At 41.3% G+C, this 25,208-nt stretch overlaps 1 protein-coding gene across 1 annotated transcript; it reads right to left on the reverse strand.

Moving 5' to 3' along the window:
* Positions 1 to 356: 356 nt before the first annotated feature.
* prr5l (proline rich 5 like) lies at positions 357 to 20,551 on the reverse strand. Its single transcript, XM_084168253.1, has 9 exons — positions 20,237 to 20,551; positions 10,839 to 10,969; positions 8,806 to 8,886; positions 8,484 to 8,532; positions 6,465 to 6,522; positions 6,051 to 6,142; positions 5,529 to 5,663; positions 5,082 to 5,202; positions 357 to 1,232 (listed from the first exon to the last, which is right to left on the reverse strand). The coding sequence occupies exons 2-9, from the start codon at positions 10,958 to 10,960 to the stop codon at positions 853 to 855; spliced, it is 1,038 nt and encodes a 345-aa protein (XP_084024379.1). The 5' UTR covers positions 10,961 to 10,969; positions 20,237 to 20,551; the 3' UTR covers positions 357 to 852.
* Between the last annotated feature and the right edge of the window lie 4,657 nt (positions 20,552 to 25,208).

Below are 25,208 nucleotides of genomic sequence, written 5' to 3' on the forward strand. Positions count from 1 at the left end.
TGACATATACTAAATTAATTTTTAAACGGATGGATGTATTGGTGTTAAAATGCACCAGTTACGCTATTTTGGACCTCCAGGCTGCTGATGTCATGCAGCCTGTTGTTTTTGTGTTTATACTTTTTCATAACGATGTCGGACGACAATAGAATGTTCATGATGTCACTGTGACTACTGTATACAGACATGTCGATAGAAATAGTATAAACCAGCGTTTAGTCTTGAAATCTTTGGTTGTACACTACCATACTCACTGTTTCGCACATGGCCTCACACGTGAAAGAGATGGGTGGGGCTAAGGCTTAAGAGGGTGTGAACGATGCTGAATGGGTGTAGACAAAAAAGAGCTCTCCAGTAGGTGTCCCAAAACATTCAAGGGCCATTTTCTCAAAAGTTTATCAACTTTCAAAGCAGAATTACTTTCCCATTTGTTCCTCAACTGCAGTGTATGATTTTGTCTAGCTCTGAGTCTACTGAGTCTACTTTTATCCAATGTAAAAAACACAATTTCAAATGTTGCTACATAAGACCGAATCAAGGCGGTCAGTCACAAATAGACTCTCTTTACATGAGGCTCAGATCTCACTCTCATTCCTCCGTGTCCTTATAAGAGGTTTAACAGGGTAAAAACACGAACGGTTACAGTAACTACCTGTCATCAATCAGTTATGACGTGTTGGCACGTAGGGAAACAGCTGTACGGAGACAATCAACTGTTCCTCTGAGCACAGGGGAAGGAAAGCCCTTTGGTGGCAGAGACTCCACCCACCCACTCTCTCTCAGATATGTTTTTTATCCCCTCAGAGCTTCCAGGAATCAATAACACCAATGATCTCCAGCCGCTACCACTAGTTAGCTGGGAGGAAAGCCGCTGATTTCAGCCGAGCTCTGCCATCTAAAGGGCCCCACCACTCCCAGTGGGGATTCCAGGATGTCTGGATGGCTGGAGAAAGGCCTGGGCTGCATGCCGTTGCCTGCCATCCCGTTCCCACCACCGCCACCACTGTCCTCCTCCATCCCAGGGTGCATCCTGCCAGAAGCCGAGAGCAGCCGTATGTCGGAGTGTGCGTTGGCCACTGTGTGGCGTCGGACTCCTCCCCCCTTCTCCAGGTAGGCTTCCCCCTCCTGCTCCACTAGGGGCGCTAGAGAGGAGGAGTCTGAGGCATGATGATGAGTAACAGTGATCTCTGGTTGTGCCACACCTCCTAACCTGGAAAGTGGTGCACGGGATTCTAGGGATAGAGGAAGAGGGAAACACCTGTTTGAAAAGTAATACAGTCAACTGTTTGAGCATTTCTCTGCTGTTGTTGAAAGTAATACAGTCAACTCCTGATGAGTACGCATTGGATAAATGCAATGCAATGTAGTTCACCAGTCCTAATTCAAGAACAATTGTTAAAGGCCCAGTGCAGTCAAAATTATGTTTTTCCTGTTTTCTTCTATCATATTGCACAACAGCTGATGAAACTAACACTGCAACATATTATTTTTATCAATGTTATTTCCTGATACAGTGCCTTCAGAAAGTATTCATACCCCCTGACTTATTTCCCATTTTGTTGTGTTACAGCGTGAATTCAAAATGGATTAAATATGTAATTTTTCTCTCCCATCTACACACAAAATCCCATAATGACAAAGATGCGTATGAGCCAATCAGTTGTGTTGTGACAAGGTAGGGGTGGTATACAGAAGATAGCCCTATTTGGTAAAAGACCAAGTCCATATTATGTCAAGAACAGCTCAAATAAGCAAAGAGAAACGACAGTCCATCATTACTTTAAGACATGAAGGTCAGTCAATACGGAAAATATCAAGAACTTTGAAAGTTTCTTCAAGTGCAGTCGCAAAAACCATCAAGCGCTATGATGAAACTGGCTCTCATGAGGACGGCCACAGGAATGGAAGACCCAGAGTTACCTCTGCTGCAGAGGATAAGTTCATTAGAGTTACCAGCCTCAGAAATTGCAGCCCAAATAAATGCTTCACAGAGTTCAAGTCACAGACACATCTGAACATCAACTGTTCAGAGGGGACTGTGTGAATCAGGCCTTCATGGTTGAATTGCTGCAAAGAAACCACTACTAAAGGACACCAATAAGAAGAAGAGACCTGCTTGGGCCAAGAAACATGAGCAATGGACATTAGACCGGTTGACATTTGTCCTTTGGTCTGGAGTCCAAATTGGAGATTTTTGGTTCCAACCGCTGTGTCTTTGTGAAACGCGGTGTGGGTGAATGGATGATCTCCGCATGTGTAGTTCCCACCGTAAAGCATGGAGGAGGAGGTGTTATGGTGTGGGGGTGCTTTGCTGGTGACACTGTCTGTGATTGATTTAGAATTCATGGCACACTTAACCAGCATGGCTACCACAGTATTCTGTAGCGATATGCCATCCCATCTGGTTTGGGCTTAGTGGGACTATCATTTGTTTTTCAACAGGACAATGACCCAACACACCTCCAGGCTGTGTAAGGGCTATTTTACCAATCCCCCGACCTCAACCACATTGAGATGGTTTGGGATGAGTCGGACAGCAGAGTGAAGGAAAAGCAGCCAACAAGTGCTCAGCATATGTGGAAACTCCTTCAAGACTGTTGGAAAAGCATTCCAGGTGAAGCTGGTTGAGAGAATGCAAAGAGTGTGCAAAGCTGTCATCAAGGCAAATGGTGGCTATTTGAAGAATCTCAAATATAAAATATGTTTTGATTTGTTTAACACTTTTTTGGTTACTACAAGATTCCATATGTGTTATTTCATAGTTTTGATGTCTTCACTATTATTCTACAATGTAGAAAATAGTAAAAAATTAAGAAAAACCCTTGAATGAGTAGGTGTCCAAACTTTTAACTGGTACTGTAAGTATTCACACCCCTGAGTCAATACTTTGTAGAAGCACCTTAGGCAGCGATACAGCTGTGAGTCTTTCTGGGGAAGTCTCTAAGAGCTTTCCACATCTGGAATGTACAACATTTGCCCATTATTATTTTCAAAATTCTTCAAGCTCTGTCAAATTGGTTGTTGATCATTGCTAGACAACCATTTACAGTCTTGCCATAGATTTTCAAGTAGATTTAAGTCAAAACCTAACTCGCCACTCAGGAACATTCACTGTCTTTTTGGTAAGCAACTCCAGTGTAGATTTGGCATTATGTTTTAGGTTATTGTCCTGCTGAAAGGTGAATTCATCTCCCAGTGTCTGGTGGAAAGCAGACTCAACCAGGTTTTCCTCTAGGATTTTGCCTGTGCTTAGCTCAATTCTATTTATTTTTATCCTGAAAAACTCCCCAGTCCTTAACGATTACAAGCATACCCATAACATGATGCAGCTACCACTATGCTTGAAAATATGTAGAGTGGTACGCAGTAATGTGTTTTATTGGATTTGCCTCAAACATAAGACTTTGTATTCAGGACAGAAAGTGCTTTGCCACATTTTTTGCAGTATTACTTTAGTGCCTTGTTGCAAACAGGATGCATGTTTTGAAATATATTTTGTCTGTACAAGCTTCCTTCTTTTCACTCTGTCAATTAGGTTAGTATTGTGAAGTAAGTACAATGTTGTTGATCCGTCCTCAGTTTTCTCCTATCACAGCCATTAAACTCTGTAACTGTTTTAAAGTCACCATTGGCATCATGGTTCAATCCCTGAGCAGTTTCGTTCCTCTCCGGCAACTGAGTTAGGAAGGACGCCTGTATCTTTGTAGTGACTGGGTGTATTTATACACCATCCAAAGTGTAATTAATAACTTCACCATGCTCAAAGGGAAATTCAATGTCTGCCTTTTTATTTTTACCCATCTACTAATAGGTGCCCTTCTTTGTGAGGCATTGGAAAACCTCCCTGGTCTTTGTGGTTGAATCTGTGTTTGAAATTCACTGCTTGACTGAGAGACCATACAGGTAATTACATGTGTGGGGTACAGAGATGAGTAGTCATTCAAAAATAATGTAAAAGTCCATGCAACTTATTATGTGACTTGTTAAGCATATGTTTACTCCTGAACTTACTTAGGCCTGCCATAACAAAGTGGTTGAATACTTATTGACTCAAGACATTTTTTATTAATTTGTACAAATTCCGAAAAACATTATTCCACTTTGACATTATGGGGTATTGTGTGTAGGCCAGTGACCAAAACAATCTCAATTTAAATTCAGGCTGTAACACAACAAAATGTGGAAAAAGTCAAGGGGTGTAAATACTTTCTGAAGGCACTATAGTTGCTGGTTGAAACTATAATTTACACAGGACCTTTTAATCAGCAGGTTTGCATGGGCAGGAGTTTCGGCTTTTCATGGTGACATCACCATGAGGTAAATTGGTTAACAGACCAATAACAAAGAGAGTTCCAAACCTCTCTGCCAATAACCGCTAGTTTTCCCTTTCCCACTCAGACCACTCCCACAGTCCTAGCAAAATACTTACTTGCGAAAAGTTTTTTTGCTAAAAAGCTATTTTGGCCAATTTTAATGGAAATCTATTACAGTAAGGTACTTAATTGTTACCCTGAAATTATTTGATATTGATATAAAAACGGCTGCATATGGCCTTTAATTACTCAGGGATATCTGCATGCTCTAGTTTAGTGCATGCTGTCACGACCATGCCAAGCCATTTCATTTATCAGGTTGACTGTAAATGGCAATCATAGAAACAACCACAAGGGAAGGGAAGAAAGTGCAAGAAAGAGAGTGTATGTGCTAGCCAGTTTCAGGCCAGTGGGATAAGAAATGTGATCAAATGCAGATTTGCAGGCTCTGGTGTTGTTTTTGATGTGGTGGATTTGTCGTGCCATAGAAGCCTAGTTAGAGTTTTCAGGGTTTATTTCCCCTCATGGAGCCTGGGGGCCACGGTAAGGGGATCACACATTCTCCTTCTTATTACAAACCTGGTAAAATTGCTGTGTATGCTTACTTCTTTTGAAAACAAGTACTATTTTACTATTTTTTTAAACTGTTCATTATTGTTCAAAATACGATAGGATTAAAAATTTAAATAAACACATCATCTTACTTCTTATCTACAATACGTGGGACCAAAGCTTATACTATGTTTTGTTGTGACCCAGGCCACTCACCTACGAAGCAGTTGATGTTGCTAACGTGGAGGACGTTCCCCAGGTAAGGCGAGATGACTATCTCAACCAATCCCTCTAGCTGATAGTACTCTTGACTGGGCCCGTTAGGCTCATGGATGCCCTGTGGATAGATACAATGACAGAAACATGGACAGATACACTGTGAGTAAGCATGGGATGGTGCTCAACACAGACAGTTGACACAGAGGCCTCACTTTGAACCCTATTGCATTAACTTCATATTACGATGTGAGATCATGTTATGTTCATTTGCCACAGAGCCAGGCTCTGATTTGCCATTGTAGTACTTCAGCTTTTCACTGCAACTGATCCACAGGGGTTTAGAAGCTACATGTACTAACTATTATTATACTGTATGTGTTGACAATTGGCACAGGAAGTGTCTACATGTCCAGATTATAATGACTGGTGTAGAAGTAAGTTTACCTGCAGAATCAGCAGCATTTGTGTGATGGCTTGGGGGACTGTGGCAATGGGTAGTATGTCTTCTAGGGAGAGCTTCAACAGGACCAGGTCTCTGAAGCCCAGTAGAGTCATCTGTCTGACAGTAAGCTCCTGACCCTGCACTCACACAGGGAAAAAAACACACAAACTAATGATGTTCATGAGGGATGAGATTTGATGGCAACATCGCAGTAAAGGGCTGGTAGGACTTCAAGATGCCAAAGAAACGAAAGAGTATGGCAAGAGGCAGAGGCTTTAATTGAGAGAGGGAAGGAGAGAGAGAAAGAGAGGTCTGACCCTACACTGACAGGGGCAGCGAGAGGATTGTCCCTGTCTGGCTATGTGCAGTAGTAAGAGCAGCCAGTTTTGGAATTAAGCCAGGACGGCAGGATTAATAACACCCCTACTGTATAAACCAAGTGCCATGGGATTTGTACTGACCACTGAGGGTCAGGCAGTTGGTTTAAAGTCTCAGCGAAAGGACGGCCTGTATGTTGGCAGTACCTGAACAGGATAGAATATAGCCTGGAGCGTGGGCAAGATTCCAGTGAAGAACCTGACCCACATCTCGGACAGGATGAGGAGTTGACTGTCACCTGAGGAGAAAAAGAGGGACAAATTAACCACCATTAGATGACGCTGTGACAAATGGAACGGATCTAAGTTCTTTCACTGAGTCTGAAAACATTGGACAGGCGGAAAGCAATATGGCACTTGGATTTTTACTATTTAATTGTTTTTTACACATAATGCTTTCAGATGCATGGAGATTGGACATATGAAAGGAGGGCATATTGCCAACTGAGACCTTGGGAAAATACCCTGACCATTTTGCTGGAAACAAAGTAACTTCCTTAAATGTAAATGCACTCTACCCAAATTGTTTGCAACGTTTCATGGAGCAGACGGCACACTTACCCTCATTTAGTCTAATCTTCTCCAGAATATGTGACAGGCCTTTGGTCAAGAGTTGATTCTAGGACAAATTGTAAGAAAGAAAGAGCACATGTTCGAAACTTATGTTTTTAAATTCAAGGAAACGATAACAGTTTCAAGTTTTCTTCCATGGCGACATGGCTGAGGCCGATGACTCTATTCAAATCTACATGAGGGACATCTGGTGTGCAAATGAAATGCATCTCACATGCCAGTTGGTGTAATGTTGCTGAGAGGAGGTGTTCATTTTTGTCCTATCCAAAACACATAGAAAAGGGGATATTTATAACCCACGTTCAGAATGAACAGGTTTCAACCCCCTTAAAAGAGTCAGTTCTATGCTGATAGAATAATTGATCAACAAATGCACAGAAAAGCACTAAGCAAAACAAAATCTGCTCATTGCATATAGAGGCGCTGGTAAGTCAATGTGTTGCGTAACACCTCAACTAACACTGCAATGGAACACACACTTCCACTTCTGATTGGAGGCTTGATGGATTAAAAAAAGTCATTTGACCATTGCTCAACTCAGTGGCAGAGCCCCACCTGTGTTGAGCCCCAACTGTTTAGCCTGTTTTGTATGTTATTTTGGCATTAATACGTGTCACATATCAGTTTGCAAACAATGTAAAAACATTAAAACATCTTTGAATTAATAAAGCCACATACAAACATGTTCTCTTTTTGATGCAGGTGTTTCAGCCTAGCTCAGTGCTTTCTGTGGTGGTGGGGCAGCCAGCGGAAAATAAGGAGTGTAGGGGTTGGTAATGTTCTCTAGATGCGCCGTGATTGGTTCAGTGTTCTGTCACTCATTGGGACACTACGTAGCCGCAAAATCTACGGGGTTACATTGTGCCCATCCAAGAAGGCTCAAGGTCATTGGCCACAGATAAAAAGACGTCAAATCACGTTATATCTACCGTAGCTTTGATTGGACTGATCATGTCAACATGATACTTTCAAAATCTTAGCTAGCAAGCTAGCAGTCATCATCATGAATCAAGTCAACAATCTACTAGCAAATCCTTTTCAAACCTTGTCATATGAAGAGAAATTATGAAGAGAAATTACAGATAAAACGTATCGGTGCTCATCAGTCATTGGACATAAACATTACACAACAAGTTGGAAAATGCAAATTCAACAATGAGTGGTTTGGAAGGAGTCAGTGGCTAACTGCAAGTATTGCAAAGCAATCACTAGCCTGCTATTCAGTGTAGCGGGTGTGTGGTCCAAGTCTGGGTTTAAGGGTCTCTTTTCCAAGCTTAAAAGGATAAATATTCAACACCATGGGCCAGAAAAGGTTGAATACATTGGCCATGCTGTCAATCCAGCATGACTTCTGCCGAGTTCAAAACAACTAGAAACTCGGAACTGGGAAATCTCAGACTTCAGTGAGTTCAAGACAACTGGGAACTCTGGAAAAAAACGAGCTCCGACTGACGAGTTTCAGAAGAAAGTTATTTGTTTCTGGCCATCTTGAGCCTGTAATCGAACCCACAATTGCTGATGCTCCATATACTCAACTAGTCTCAAGAAGGCCAGTTTTTATTGCTTCTTTAATCAGCACAACGGTTTTCAGCTGTGCTAACATAATTGCTAAAGGGTTTTCTAATGATCAATTAGCCTTTTAAAATGATAAACTTGGATGAGCAAACACAACATGCCATTGGAACACAGGACTGATGGTTGCTGATAATGGGCCTCTATGTACGCCTATGTAGATATTCCTTTTTTTTTTTTTTTTTTTATCAGCCGTTTCCAGCTACAATAGCCATTTACAACATTAACAATGTCTACACTGTATTTCTGATCAATTTGATGTTATTTTAATGGACAACATTATAATCTTTTTACTTTCGTAAACAAGGACATTTCTAAGTGACCCCTAACTTTGGAACGGTAGTGTATATATGCACCTTCATGTGCATTATAACTATTCCTTTGATCATTTTGGGTGGTGAATCTACAGTACATGCAAGAGGGGAAAGGGCATACCTGGAAGTACTCTGTGATGAACGAGCCCAACTCTGTCTTCAGGAGCCATCTAAAAGGACACAGAACAATGGGACATTAGCTAATAACGTGAAAGAAAAACATTGATTTAAAACGCACTTTATAAAAGTATTGACATACAGTGGTGCCCTAACTCAAAGGTGGTATAAACAATTTGATATCTCCTTTCCATTCTGTTGACTCCACTAAGGCCCTTATCTATCAAGGGTTACAAGAGCAAAACAAGGAGGTCCCCAAAGCTTCCTGCGTGAAGTCACAAAGCTCGTACAGAGTACGCCTATCTAGACGGTCAATTCAGCCTTACCTGATGCTCTCATTGAGGGTGTAAAGCTCATTGGCCTGCAACCCTCCACCCTGGAACACTTTGATCACGGCTGTTTGGACGCTAAGGGACAGAAACACAGGCAAGGATCAGGTCAGAGCTCATAGGTTAGGTCAGAGGGCATAGGTGAGGGCGTCTCAACTGCCTGGCAAATGGGAAGCTCTGGCTGAGACCGACAGGACAGTATTTAAACTTTCTGAAAGATGGCTGATTGTGATAGATGATGGTGATTAGGTTGCCTTGTTTTGTCTAATAAGTCAATCATACACTTAGTATACCAAACATTAGGAACACCTTCCTAATATTGAGTTGCATCCCTTTGCCCTCAGAAAAGCCTAAATCCGTCGGGGCATGGACTCTACAAGGTGTTGAAAGCATTCCACAGGGATGATGGCCTATGTTGACTTCAATGCTTCCTACAGTTGTGTCAAGTTGGCTGGATGTCCTTTGGATGGTGGACCATTCTTGATAGACACGGGAAACTGTTGAGTGTGAAAAACCCAGCAGCGTTGCAGTTCTTGACACAAACTGGTGCGCCTAGCACCTACTACCATAACCCGTTTAAAGGCACTTAAATATTTTGTCTTGCCCATTCACCCTCTGAATGGCACACATACACAATCCATGTCTCAATTGTCTCAAGGCTTAAAGATCCTTCTTTAACCTGTCTCATCCCCTTCATCTACGCTGATTTAAGTGGATTGAACAAGTGACATTAATAAGGGATCTTGTCTTTCACCTGGATTCACCTGTTCAGTCTATATCATGGAAAGAGCATGTGTCCTTAATGTTTTGTATGCTCAGTGTATGTCTTGAGTCATGTTAATTACTTCTTTTTTTTTTACTTCTTTTGATAACAACCTACCGTGGAGAATTAGTGCCATGCAACATTTTCTGAATATGAATTCTCAAATGTAGCCTCCTTATGAAAAGAGGTGTGAAATATGATGCATTTTGCAACAGGGAGGCATGGACATACTGTAAACAGTGAAAACCAGGGATCCATTTGAAGCCCCTATGCAGATTGATAATATTGTCATAACATGACATAACATATTGTCATAACATGGCCTTGGGTGTTTTCATAAACCCTTTCATTGTGCAGCAAAGCTGTGTAAAGGCACTGTCCAGAATCAACCCCTAGTCCGTACCCTCTGGGCACTTTTGTAGAGCTGAAGGAATTAGATAGGAAAATAGGGCTTGCGAAAACCTTGCATTGGCCTTTTGTTCTAGTTTAGGGCACTCCGCTATCAGATCAAAACAGTGCAGCGTGCCATTGTGCCTTCAGCCCTTCGCTGTGGAGGACTGTGCCGTTCAAGAGGTGGCGGCAGCAGGTGACCTACGGAAAGACCCCCTGCTTTCGGTGGACAAAGAGCACGCCAAGTGCGTCAGTGGCACCTCTGGGGTTTAGCGGAAGTGACCTCTGAGCAGCCGAAGCGTTTGCTGCCCCATCCGCTTCCCACAAAACATCCTGTCAAATGCTCTATTCACTTCCTGAGAGAAGTGGAGGGGGGAGAGCAGTCTGACACATTCCCATACCAAAATAAAGGGTTAGCGTCCGCTTCCGTAGTGAATGTGTTCAAAAACGCCAGCTTAACAGTACTATCCACACCTTTTGCAGATAAAGAGTGATGGGGTGGTCAGAGAGGAAAGACATAATCGCAGGGCTTCCTGCTCCAACCAGGACACTTACTAACATATTCATACCCCATATCCTTTATAAACTTCCTGGTGGGATTCCAACATTATTTTCCCTGTCATTTCCTATCATGTTCTCTTTGGACATTTTAGGGAAATAAAGTGAGCCACAAAGAGATATAATATGGTTTGGTCAAACTGTATCAAATCTAGTTGCTTCCCATTTGAAAGCAAACCGAAGTCAGTTTAGTATCTAATGGATGGTATGGACCCTCTGTCAGATATGTTTAAAAAGATAAATGTGTTTCACACACTCAAACACACACATTTAAAAGCAGTGTTGGATGTGGTTCACACAGATGAGGAGGCTCACCCACCTATTCCAGACGCTGGTGTTGGACAGCTGCAGGCCGGCCGAGCTGGCGTGGAAGCGTGCGAGGTCCGTCAGCACGGGCGAGCTCATGAAGCGAGGGCGGGGCCGCCGAAAAGATCCCATCATGCACCAGGCCTGCAGAGAACACAAGTCAGTGGTTAATAATGGCTATTCAATAGGGCACAACTGAAAGTTCATGACATTGCAAAAAGTATCATTTATCCTGCGGTATAGAAGTGTGTGTATGAGCTATACTGTCCATTCCCGCCTCCAATGCTAAAGCCTTTAATTCTACTGAACAGACCCCGTGGATGAAAGGGAAACATGGCGTGACATTGTGAAAGTTTCAGAACCAACAGTCACTGGCGTAGCCGAAGAGTCAAACCGAAATACTTTGGCTACAACACTCACACAAAATGTGTTTGTGTGTGTACAGTAAACCGCTCCGGTGAGAGAGTGAGTTGACTAAGTGAAACCGTGGCTGAGGGGAAGACGCCTATGTTGTCTCAATACGAGAGCGCCTGAATCATTCCGAAAGCAGCGAGGTGGTGAACCCCTGATGTGCAGTCATGTCAACTTCCTCTCGTCCATTAGCTTCCTGCCTTACTGCTCTAACCCAAACCTCAGTACTGTTTACAACGCAAACTGTGCCCTAATGAAAGGGCCAACCGCCAACAGCCTGGGTTGGTTTGGTAAGAGAAGAGTGGCTAAGCTAGGCTACACTAGGCTAGTAATAAGCGCCTGAGAACAGCAGTTTAATGGGATTCGGTGTTCTGCAGTTATATGGATAGCTTGTGATCCAGGCCCCAAAAATAATACTGTGTCGACAGCTTGGTAAACTAAAATGAGATGATGAGGGACAAGGTGAAAGGAGGCAGGCCATCGCACAGCTTTTAGACTCAAGTCACTCACTGTCAGAGAGAGCAGGAAGCCCACATGAAGGGGAAGGGAGGGTGGTGAATGCCACCAAATGTTGTAAACAACGCACATGCGCTCTTTCCCACACACAGAAAAGGCACTCATGCACAAGTTGGCCTGGTATACAAACAAACACACAAAGACTTGCACAAACACAAGCTGGCAAACACCTACGGTACACATTTGACTCTACTCTATCTCTAAGTATCCCTACCTCCCCAATTTACTGTAGAATGAGAGAAGATGCAACAGCACCCACCACTCCTTTAAAGAGGGGCAATGCCTAATATTCAATATATGTGGGCCAACCCTTGCTTGCGTGAAAAAATTGGTTAAGATTTACGCATGTGTTATGACCAGCTCAGTTGGGCCTGTCTGTGTACAAATGAATGAGAGAGAGAATGAGAGCGAGAGAGAAAGAGAGAGTGTGTACGTGTCCTCATCAAGTGCAGACCCAAAATTAGACAGAACATCGAAAAGCTGAAAATGAAAGATTATTCTGCACCCGCTTTTTTTCTCTGGCCTTCGTGCTCTGTTCGGCGTCCCCTCTAATGCTGTCCCTTTGTGCGCTCCACTGAGGGTAGCCTGGCAACGCTAAATAAGTATTTAGCAATCACCTCTCTCTCTGTTCTCTGTTTGGCAGACCAGATGAAAATAAACAATAGCATGCTTGTGTGCACCCACCCTGGATGCTTCCATTTGCCCTGATCCAAGAAGAAATCAGAGCAAGGGTTTGTGGGGCACTCTGCAACATGAGGGCTATTAGCCACCTGAGTCGCCCTAATTGAGACTAGGATAGTGGGCACTATGAATCTACAGTGGGGAAAAAAAGTATTTAGTCAGCCACCAATTGTGCAAGTTCTCCCACTTAAAAAGATGAGAGAGGCCTGTAATTTTCATCATAGGTACACGTCAACTATGACAGACAAAATGAGAGAAAAAAATCCAGAAAATCACATTGTAGGATTTTTAATGAATTTATTTGCAAATTATGGTGGAAAATAAGTATTTGGTCAATAACAAACGTTTCTCAATACTTTGTTATATACCCTTTGTTGGCAATGACACAGGTCAAACGTTTTCTGTAAGTCTTCACAAGGTTTTCACACACTGTTGCTGGTATTTTGGCCCATTCCTCCATGCAGATCTTCTCTAGAGCAGTGATGTTTTGGGGCTGTCGCTGGGCAACACAGACTTTCAACTCCCTCCAAAGATTTTCTATGGGGTTGAGATCAGGAGACTGGCTAGGCCACTCCAGGACCTTGAAATGCTTCTTACGAAGCCACTCCTTCGTTGCCCGGGCGGTGTGTTTGGGATCATTGTCTTGCTGAAAGACCCAGCCACGTTTCATCTTCAATGCCCTTGCTGATGGAAGGAGGTTTTCACTCAAAATCTCACGATACATGGCCCCATTCATTCTTTCCTTTACACGGATCAGTCGTCCTGGTCCCTTTGCAGAAAAACAGCCCCAAAGCATGATGTTTCCACCCCCATGCTTCACAGTAGGTATGGTGTTCTTTGGATGCAACTCAGCATTCTTTGTCTTCCAAACACGACGAGTTGAGTTTTTACCAAAAAGTTATATTTTGGTTTCATCTGACATGCTCCCAATCCTCTTCTGGATCATCCAAATGCACTCTAGCAAACTTCAGACGGGCCTGGACATGTACTGGCTTAAGCAGGGGGACACGTCTGGCACTGCAGGATTTGAGTCCCTGGCGGCGTAGTGTGTTACTGATGGTAGGCTTTGTTACTTTGGTCCCAGCTCTCTGCAGGTCATTCACTAGGTCCCCCTGTGTGGTTCTGGGATTTTTGCTCACCATTCTTGTGATCATTTTGACCCCACGGGGTGAGATCTTGCGTGGAGCCCCAGATCGAGGGAGGTTATCAGTGGTCTTGTATGTCTTCCATTTCCTAATAATTGCTCCCACAGTTGATTTCTTCAAACCAAGCTGCTTACCTATTGCAGATTCAGTCTTCCCAGCCTGGTGCAGGTCTACAATTTTGTTTCTGGTGTCCTTTGACAGCTCTTTGGTCTTGGCCATAGTGGAGTTTGGAGTGTGACTGTTTGAGGTTGTGGACAGGTGTCTTTTATACTGATAACAAGTTCAAACAGGTGCCATTAATACAGGTAACGAGTGGAGGACAGAGGAGCCTCTTAAAGAAGAAGTTACAGGTCTGTGAGAGCCAGAAATCTTGCTTGTTTGTAGATGACCAAATACTTATTTTACACCATAATTTGCAAATAAATTCATTAAAAATCCTTCAATGTGATTTTCTGGAGAAATTTTTTTCTCATTTTGTTTGTCATAGCTGACGTGTACCTATGATGAAAATTACAGGCCTCTCTCATCTTTTTAAGTGGGAGAACTTGCACAATTGGTGGCTGACTAAATACTTTTTTTCCCCACTGTATACTTTCAAAATGCATCCATAAATACATTGTTTATCACAGATCTGTACGTGACTGGATAGTAGTGGTAGTAGGGCAATTCCATTGTAACCGAATGACGCTGAGATTATTTTTTTCACTTTAAAAGTATGCCAAACAAAAACCATTGGTTACAAAGTCAAAGAAACCATACAACTCTATGCACAAGGACTACTTTTAACAATTTCCACTGTTACGGGTTATGTTCAGCACACAACGGTTTTCTTTCTCTTTCTGTCACGTGGTGGTCAAAGCTAGAGTGTGAAAACAGTCTGGCCAACCTTTCCCTTTCTCTCTCTCCCTAGTTAACGTCACCTCTCCCAGCTCTTACTGACATCTACCCACGAGCCCCCTCTCTTTCCATTTACTGTAACCAGCCCCCTCACCCACTGAGCACCGACCGATACCGGACCTCCATGGACATTGAAAAGTAGTTGAAATTTGGTCAGTCCAAATCTGAACCAATCATAGATGTCTTTTTCACAAGTTTGGACAGCACCGTACAGTACAGTACAGTACGGTAAAGAAATGTAGAGTGGAGTATAGGTCAGTACAATATATAGAGTAGAGTTTGGTACAGTACAGTAGAGTACAATAGAGTAGTTAGAGTACAGTATAATTTACTCTACTCTACTGTGCTGTACTGAGCTGTACTGAACTCTACTCTACTGTGCTGTACTGTACTGCAGTGTGCTCTACTGTGCTGTACTGTGATGTCTAGACCTGTGAAACATATACGTCTATGATTGGTACAGACTTGTTTCCGGTCCTGACCAACCAAATTTGGTCTTGTTTGGGGCTGGAGTTCATTAGAATAATAGCCAGTGTGTAGAATAATACCCAAACATGCAAAGGTGGATATTACATGTTCTACCTTTGTGTACCTATTCAGGATACATCACCATGAAGAGAATGACTTTCATAATTATGTATTTCTGTATAGTACAGATCAGGGACTCATGACGTCATTCTGTTACCATCATTCTGTTATCATAACAGAATGATGGTAACCGAATCTACTCTATCGTGCTCTACTGTACTGTACCAAACTCTACTGTATATATTGTACTGACCTATACTCCACTCTACATTTCTTTACCGTACTGTACTGTACGGTGCTGTCCAAACTTGTGAAAAATACATCTATGATTGGTTCAGATTTGGACTGACCAAATTTCAACTACTTTTCAATGTCCATGGAGGTCCGGTATCGGTCGGTGCTTAGTGGGTGAGGGGGCTGGTTACAGTAAATGGAAAGAGAGGGGGCTCGTGGGTAGATGTCAGTAAGAGCTGGGAGAGGTGATGTTAACTAGGGAGGGAGAGAAAGGGAGAGGTTGGCCAGACTGTTTTCACACTCTAGCTTTGACCACCACGTGACAGAAAGAGAAAGAAAACAGTTATGAGCTGAACATAACAGTATGCCAGTGGAAGGGAGGACAGTAGCAGGTGACGCAACTGAGGTTTGTGACTACTATGAATTCCCATTTTAGCTCATTCAGTTGCAGTCAGAGTTTTTTTGTCAATCTTTTACCGATTTGGTAATTGTGATCAGTAAAAACACTATAAATTGGTAGGTCTACCTTTACTTGTTACATCTGTGAACTTTCATTATCCTCCCTCCTCATGAGGGAGATAAACTTAAAAATATCTTAAATATGTGGGTTTTGGTAACACCATGACAAGACACTAGGCAATTAATTTCTGCAAAACTAAATATAAAATGTTGATATTACCTGGCAGGGGTCTTTACTTCAACATTATTGTGTTTTGATATATTTCTAATACATTTTCAGATTTTTTTCTGCTAGATAATTTCGAAGACCCCTTTTCCATCTGTTTGACCAGAAATCAAAGCCTTTGCTTATTCCTAACTTTTAGGATGTAAAATGGTTTTAAAAAAAGGGGAAAAAAGGCTTATTTCATTTGACACCAAATTTGATGTGCTCCAATGAACTCCACATGTTAGTGCTCATTGGGCTTTTTACATGGAAATGCCCAGTACACAATGGCCCTCTCATCCATCTAACCCTGTCAGACTAGGGCGATATATAGAATACATTTGATTAATTAAAATTTGTTTTTGCGCTATATTCCAAATGCCAGTATCGCAAGAATCAAGTTGTTGTATTTGTTTTATGAGCGTTTATGTCTGTTTATGTTCTCGTGTTGTCTTTTTGGTCTTGTCTCCTTCGCTCCTTCTGTTCTGTTTGCAACAACTGTAGGCTGTGTGCACCGTCCCATTTACACACACAAATCAAGCCCCTCCCACTCACAAAAACAAAGATGAGAGATATTTTCTTCCTCTCTGACAAGCGATTTCAACTCGCTATTTGCATTTGAGGTTTGGTCCAACAGAATCAGTCATTCAGTGCCTTCAGAAAGTATTATTCCACATTTAGTTGTGTTACAGCCTGAATTCAAAATGGATTAAATGCATGTGTTTTCTCACCCATCTACACACAGTATCCCATAATGACAAAGTAAAAACATGCTTTTAGAATTTTATTAAAAATACAGAAATATCTAATTTACATAAGTATTCACACCCCTGAGTCAATACATGTTAGAATCACCTTTGGCAGCGATTACAGATGTGAGTATTTCTGGGTAAGTCTCTAAGAGGTTGCACACCTGGATTGTACAATATTTGCATATTATTCTTTTAAAAATTCTTCAAGCTCTGTCAAGTTGGTTGTTGATCATTGCTAGACAGCCATTTTCAAGTCTTGCCATAGATTTTCAAGCCGATTTAAGTAAAAACTGTAAGTAGGCCACTCAGGAACACTCAATGTCGTCTTAGTAAGCAACTCCAGTGTATATTTGGCCTTGTGTTTTAGGTTATTGTCCTACTGAAAGGTGAATTTGTCTCCCAGTGTCTGGTGGAAAGCAGACTGAACCAGGTTTTCCTCTAGGATTTTGCCTGTGCTTAGCTCTATTCCGTTTCTTTTTATCCCCCCCAAAAACACACAAAAATAACAACATGCTTGGTACTCAGTGATGTGTTGTGTTGGATTTGCATTCAGGACACAATATTCATTTATTTGCGGTTTTACTTTAGTGTCTTATTGCAAACAGGATACATGTTTTGGAATATTTGTATTCTGTACAGGCTTCCTTCTTTTCACTCTGTCATTTAGATTAGTATTAGTTTCTCCTATCACAGCCATTAAACTCTGTAACTGTTTTAAAGTCACCATTGGCCTCATGGTGAAATCCCTGAGCGGTTTCCTTCCTCTCTGGCAACTGAGTTAGCAAGGACGTCTGTATCTTTGTAGTGACTGGGTGTATTGATACACCATCCATATTGTAATTAATAACTTCACCATGCTGAAATGGATATTCAGTGTCTGCTCTATTTTTTCTTCTCCCATCTACCAATAGGTGCCCTCCCTGGCCTTTGTGGTTGAATCTGTGTTTGAAATTCACTGCTCGACTGAGGGACCTTACAGATAATTGTGGGGTACAGAGAGATTATTGCTGACTGTCTGAAATGCAGTGTATTTGACCTGTAATTGGACAACAAAACTTATTTAGAGAAACAATTGTTTTTAAATTGAGATATATATCGTGAGTCGCCCATAAGTTAGGAAAAAATTGAGATATGATTTTTAGACCATATCGCCCAGCCCTATGTAAGAGTAGTGATCACTTTAAGAAGGGGATGTACTGTTTTCTTTTAAATGCTTTGCCACATATCCTTCATTCGCCACTGATCCAAAATAACTAATGAAAAGGAGAGAGACATGGGAGACACCTATCCATTGCTTTTACTCATGAAAAAGTGTGTGTATCAGAGAATGGACATAAACTGGGAATAATGCTGATCTTCAGTCAGTCTGGACTAAAGCCAAATATTTATTGATCGAGGAACATCTGTTGGTTTCTCAGAGGCTTGTTGAATGGGGCTAGTGTGTTAGTATGTAAGCTACATGTTACAAATGCACAGACACACACAGCTCTTATCATCTAAAAGACCATCACAGTCAAGGGAAACTACTCAGTGATGTTAATGCAATTCAAGATGTAACATCATTGCTTGTAGATGCAGTTTGTTGTTAGGCTGGGTGAATGTTTGGGACTACTGTTTTAGATCAACTGTTAACACATTAAAGCTTTTCTCTTTGAATCAGCACCGGCACTCTATTTCCACAGGCTTGGTGACACCAAAACGTGATATTTACCTTGCCTCTTTGCCTAAGTAATGCCTTCAGTGACCTTCTAAAGATCTAATGCCTTGCCTAATCAGCAGTAGGAGTTACTAGTAAGGCAATTATTTCCTGAGAGGAGTGTCACACACACACAAGCAGGTTGCAATGCCTGTCAGCTTAGTGTCAACCACCTTTACTGTACTTTCCTATAAAGGTGCATCTAACTGCTGCAACCGGGACTCAGGGGTAGACGTAACATAGTAAATGTAAATATGTCTCCTTCATTTAGTATGGTATGTATTAATTTGTGGAGGTCCATCTTCCATCTCGTATGATATGTTGAGAATTACAATTCATATAATATGTTACGAATTGCAATTCGTACAATATGTTACGAATTTGCAATTCGTATATGTTATGAATTCCAATTTGTTGTGGCTAACATTAGCTAGGCTAGGGGTTAGGGGTTAAGGTTAGGGTAAAGGTCAGGGTTAGGGGAATGGTTAGCTAACATGCTAAATATATTGAACAAAAATATAAAACGCAACATTCAACAATTTCAAAATTTTTACTGAGTTCCAGTTCATATAAGGAAATCAGTCAATTGAAATAAATTAATTAGGCCGTAATCTATGGATTTCACGACTGGGCAGGGACGCAGACATGGGTGGGCCTGGGAGGGCATAGGTCCACCCTCTTGGGAGCCAGACCCAGCCAATCAGAATGAGTTTTTCCCCACAAAAGGGCTTTATTAAAGACAGAAATACTCCTCAGTTTCATCATCTGTCCAGGTGGCCGATCTCTTACGATCCCGCAGGTGAAGAAGCCGGATGTGGAGGTCCTGGGCTGGCGTGGTTACACGTGGTCTGTGGTTGTGAGGCCGGTTGGACATACTGGCAAATTCTCTAAAATGACATTGGAGGTGGCTTATGGTAGAGAAATGAACATTCAATTCATTTCAGTCCTCCAGTCAGCATGCCAATTGCACACTCCTTCAAAACTTGAGACATCTATGGCATTGTATTGTGTGACAAAACTGCACATTTTAGAGTGGGCTTTTATTGTACCCAGCACAAGGTGCACCTGTGTAATTTCTTGATATGCCACACCTGTCAGGTGGATTCATTATCTTGGCAAATGAGAATTGCTCACTAACAGGGATGTAATGATATTTGTGCACACAATTTGAGGGAAATAAGCTTTTTGTGCGTATGGAAAGTTTCTGGGATCTTTTATTTCAGTTCATGAAACACGGGACCAACACTTTACATGTTGCGTTTTTATTTTTCTTCAGTATAGTTGCAAAGTAGCTAAAAAGTAAGTAGTTGCAAAGTTGCTAATTAACTAAAATACTAAAGTTGTCCGTGATGAGATTTGAACACGCAACTTTTGGGTTACTAGACATTTACGTTATACCAAACGTAACATTTCATAGTAATTTGGTGTCCGGGACATAATACTAATAATATTCCATTTAACAGATGCTTTTATCCAAAGCGACTTACAGTCATGTGTGCATACATTTTTTCGTATGGGTGGTCCCAGGGATCGAACCCACTACACTGGCGTTACAAGCGCCATACTCTACCAATTGAGGTACAGAGGACTTACATTTACTATGTCACTATTAGTCTATGAGACCAGGCTGAACTACCAAGGAGTAAGAGGCAGCATGCTCAATCCTGCAAAATGCAGGTGGGAGATGTTATTCAATGGTTTGAGTTCATTTTCGACATATTTATGCAGTTTTTATTGCTACCTGTGGGTGAACTAAACGTCTAGACGTTCAATGACACACACACACACGCACACGCATTTGGGAAGAAGCTTCAAGATGGCTTTAGAAGTAGGCTGGGCTAATTTGAATATATGTTGTAAACAAACATATTTTAAACCGTATCTTACCTTTTACAAGCTCACTTCAACTACTCTTCAGTTTCCGTGTGTCTAGTGCACAGAGGCGTCCTTGTGGCGACAATTTCAAATTCGTGTATAAAGCATGTGTAGCCTATACGTCTTTGAACTAGCAAATTATGAAATTCAACCTATTGAAAGGTCCTTTGGGTTTCAATGGTCTGAGTCTCGTCGTCTAATAATTTAGCCCATAAAGAGTTGCATTAGCTTGAAGGCTATATTTGCTATATCTGCTACTTTCTACTACAAAGTATCGGGCGACTCTGGCGCTTACAAGTGTGACTGTGATCAATACACATCTATAGTGTTCGCTCATTCTCTCTTGGTGCCTGCCCCTCCTCCTCGACACCGATTGTTACGGAATACTTAACCGTTTAAATATTCATGAAGTGATCAGCCCTCTGTGTAAGCGGAAGCATTATAACGGTTTATTATAGCCTAAAATAAAGTAATGCAGTGGGTTGCCGCAGAATTGATAGGGAGTTGTTAGGAAATGGTCGTCTTTAATACAATATTGACTTTCACTAACTTCAACATTAAAAGCATAGGCCTAGATGCTTCTCAATAATTGTGTTGGAACTATTGCACACTGCAGAGTATACAATTTTTTGTCTAACTACTAGCATTGTAATTTGTATAATATATTATATCAAATTATACTATTCATTACACAATCCAACTGCAGGCTTCGTCTAGGATTAATGAAGTCAGGTACTGACTTGTCACACATTTAATGTAAAGCAATGCAATTTTGCCTACCAATATAATTTCAATTTATAGGCCTACCAAAACCAAATTTCTAAACACTCCACTATCACCATAAATGTTGATGCAACTAGGCCTAAACATATCGTATTTTTTCAATCCATTATTATTGTGCAATCCTAAAAGATAAACATTTAAACTTCAAAGTGTTGTGATTTTGATAAGAGTAGAATGAAACAGGGTGATATAAACTCAATCCATTTTTTCCACCATGACCAAACAATAAATCCCTTGATTCTCTCAAAATAATTTGCTTCCTGACATCTACCTGACAGTTTACCATGTCAACGTGAAGTTCGAGACTCTTGAATATGCTCAAGACAGTCCCCATTGAGGGAATCATCATGTTGATTGTCAGTCAAGAAAAAGGATCAGGCTAAAATGAATTGGACAGTGCTGATCCTTTATAATCACTTCAGTAAGAGCCTTTTTTGGTCTACAGTGCCCCATTTTAATAGTTAAGCTACAGCACAAAAATGGTCAACACAACATAGGCCTAATGCCTGCAGTCTGTTCACTAAAATGTTTTGAACTAAAACATATTCCTACCAATCACCCTCCAAACACATATCCCAACCAACCAAAAGTATTTTAATTGCAAGATACTAGTATCTAAGCCTTTATACTTAGGCATGAACGAATCCACATATTTTCAGAAATGTATCATATCTGTAGTCATTTCCTGATTATTTATGTATCCATATTTTTATTATTTTTATAATTTCAATAGATATCCTAACATGATATGTAATATTCATCCTTGTATGTCTGATCAAAAATGGGCTAAATCCGACTAATGAAAGGCCCAGCTGACAAATTATTTTACCTGTTCAGGCGCCCGAAAATCATTGTGCTTCTTCACATGAAGGTGACATACAGTGGGGAAAAAAAGTATTTAGTCAGCCACCAATTGTGCAAGTTCTCCCACTTAAAAAGATGAGACGCCTGTAATTTTCATCATAGGTACACGTCAACTATGACAGACAAAATGAGATTTTTTTTCTCCAGAAAATCACATTGTAGGATTTTTTATGAATTTATTTGCAAATGATGGTGGAAAATAAGTATTTGGTCAATAACAAAAGTTTCTCAATACTTTGTTATATACCCTTTGTTGGCAATGACACAGGTCAAACGTTTTCTGTAAGTCTTCACAAGGTTTTCACACACTGTTGCTGGTATTTTGGCCCATTCCTCCATGCAGATCTCCTCTAGAGTAGTGATGTTTTGGGGCTGTCGCTGGGCAACACGGACTTTCAACTCCCTCCAAAGATTTTCTATGGGGTTGAGATCTGGAGACTGGCTAGGTCACTCCAGGACCTTGAAATGCTTCTTACGAAGCCACTCCTTCGTTGCCCGGGCGGTGTGTTTGGGATCATTGTCATGCTGAAAGACCCAGCCACGTTTCATCTTCAATGCCCTTGCTGATGGAAGGAGGTTTTCACTCAAAATCTCACGATACATGGCCCCATTCATTCTTTCCTTTACACGGATCAGTCGTCCTGGTCCCTTTGCAGAAAAACAGCCCCAAAGCATGATGTTTCCACCCCCATGCTTCACAGTAAGTATGGTGTTCTTTGGATGCAACTCAGCATTCTTTGTCCTCCAAACACGACGAGTTGAGTTTTTACCAAAAAGTTATATTTTGGTTTCATCTGACCATATGACATTCTCCCAATCCTCTTCTGGATCATCCAAATGCACTCTAGCAAACTTCAGACGGGCCTGGACATGTACTGGCTTAAGCAGGGGGACACGTCTCGCACTGCAGGATTTGAGTCCCTGGCGGCGTAGTGTGTTACTGATGGTAGGCTTTGTTACTTTGGTCCCAGCTCTCTGCAGGTCATTCACTAGGTCCCCCCGTGTGGTTCTGGGATTTTTGCTCACCGTTCTTGTGATCATTTTGACCCCACGGGGTGAGATCTTGCGTGGAGCCCCAGATCGAGGGAGATTATCAGTGGTCTTGTATGTCTTCCATTTCCTAATAATTGCTCCCACAGTTGATTTCTTCAAACCAAGCTGCTTACCTATTGCAGATTCAGTCTTCCCAGCCTGGTGCAGGTCTACAATTTTGTTTCTGGTGTCCTTTGACAGCTCTTTGGTCTTGGCCATAATGGAGTTTGGAGTGTGACTGTTTGAGGTTGTGGACAGGTGTCTTTTATACTGATAACAAGTTCAAACAGGTGCCATTAATACAGGTAACGAGTGGAGGACAGAGGAGCCTCTTAAAGAAGAAGTTACAGGTCTGTGAGAGCCAGAAATCTTGCTTGTTTGTAGGTGACCAAATACTTATTTTCCACCATAATTTGCAAATAAATTCATAAAAAATCCTACAATTTGATTTTCTGGAGAAATAAATTCTCAGTTTGTCTGTCATAGTTGACGTGTACCTATGATGAAAATTACAGGCCTCTCTCATCTTTTTAAGTGGGAGAACTTGCACAATTGGTTGCTGACTAAATACTTTTTTCCCCACTCTGAGCATCCATTTGCACCATATTCAGTAGTAGGCTATACAAGGCACGGAAAGGCAAACATTGTCATATTTAATCCAAGTTGCTATTTCCAAAGCACATCTCTGCAATTTCTGTTTAAAAAATGCAGAATAGCAAATCCCGAGCTCCAATCTCAACACATGTTTTCTGTAAAGATGCAAACATAGGCCAATACTTGCTAAAAATGTATTTTATTTATTTAACGGAAAATAAAAGTTGCACAACATCAATACCACTGCCTGCCCTGTTTGTTAAGGTGGATGGGTGCAGATTGGCTCGTCAGCGGCGGTCCCTCGCAGTCCAGACCCAACGTGGTCTGTGATCCACTCCAAACTGTCAGTGCATAAATTAAGAATCAAAATTGTGTCGACATTGCAATAAAATATTGTCATTTCACCTAACCATACCACAAGGTAGCTACTCTAACTGCTTCATTCATGATGAGAAAACTAACTGGAACAAGCTAGCTAGCTAGCCAAGTTGCAAGTTAGCTACCTAAATTAGTTAGCTAGCTATCTTATATTAACCACTAATACAATATACACCTAAACATTTAAAAACTGGATTTCATATTAGTCACATTATTGAGCGTGTGCTGAAAACTCAGAAATGCATCAAAAATTGTCCTATTTTCAGGATTTCAAAAAGCATATCAAGATCTTGATATGGACCTCAGTCAAGAGAAGCATTTCTGGAATCAATATAGCTTATTATTTTACATTGTACATTTTAGTCATTTAGTAGACGCTCTTATCCAGAGCGACTTACAGTTAGTGAATGCATACATTTTCATACTTTTTCATATTATCTTGAATGTACTGAGGAAACACAGATATGCAATGTATACAGTCAGTATTTGTCAACATGAAGAGAGAAAATAGGATGTCGCATATCTCAAGTCCATAGGAAATGTCCATGTGTGATATCCGGAGTAATCCCAATTTCTAAAAGACACATCTGGATTCAGAATTTGTCAGGATATGGTGCATATCCACAAAATATGCATTGGAATTGGTCTGTATTCTCTAGAATATCAAAAACGTGTTATGTAAAGATATCTCCTGATATGGACCCTTTTTGCCCAGTGTGTAGGCTGCTATTCTACTTTAAATAAAAAATAATGGCCGGGAAAAAATGGCCACTTTAGCTATTGCCTGTGATACTGTGATACAGCTGCCCAGTGGGAAGCACCCATAGAGAATGATAGAGGCCTCTAGTTGCCAAAAGTCCGTTTTAGCATGGGCAGTGCTATTGATGGCTTCCACCATGCTTCCACCATTTTAAAGTAGTCAACTGGGTGGAGATTCATATGGGTACTAGCCTCAATGGTGCTCCCCATGCTGTCACAGACGCTATAATGGCACAGATATAAAGTTGAGCCTTCTATCTATCTCTATGGAAGCACCTCCAGTCGGCAACCAGCTCCATACAACGCCAGTGCACTATTCATTCGCACTGGTTTATCAACTCGTCAAGCAGCCCAATCAGCCATGCAAAACGGTCTTGAGTGGCAACAAATCTGCCCAATTAGCTGATTTTCTTTCCATACACCCACTCCTTTCAACACACCGACTCGCCCATACTCCGATCGCCATATTGGGCAGCTACCCATACCAAAGATGGTGGATAAATGAAGATAGTTCACTCATGCTGTTTACCATTTTAAAAAATTGTAAGTTCCGGTCTAGACTGGAACGTGTTCC

The sequence above is a fragment of the Coregonus lavaretus genome (genome assembly GCF_964263955.1).
Source record: "Coregonus lavaretus genome assembly, chromosome: 9".
Taxonomy (NCBI): Eukaryota; Metazoa; Chordata; class Actinopteri; order Salmoniformes; family Salmonidae; genus Coregonus; species Coregonus lavaretus.

What these genes read in the sequence shown, in the direction of transcription:
- prr5l (XM_084168253.1), bottom strand. Translation starts at nt 10,960, where the DNA reads ATGATGGGATCTTTTCGGCGGCCCCGCCCTCGCTTCATGAGCTCGCCC. An exon ending in TCATCACAGAGTACTTCCAG is followed by an intron (nt 6,523 to 8,483) that starts GTATGCCCTTTC and finishes AATTTGTCCTAG; the next exon opens with AATCAACTCTTGACCAAAGG. An exon ending in CAACATCAACTGCTTCGTAG is followed by an intron (nt 1,233 to 5,081) that starts GTGAGTGGCCTG and finishes CTCTATCCCTAG; the next exon opens with AATCCCGTGCACCACTTTCC.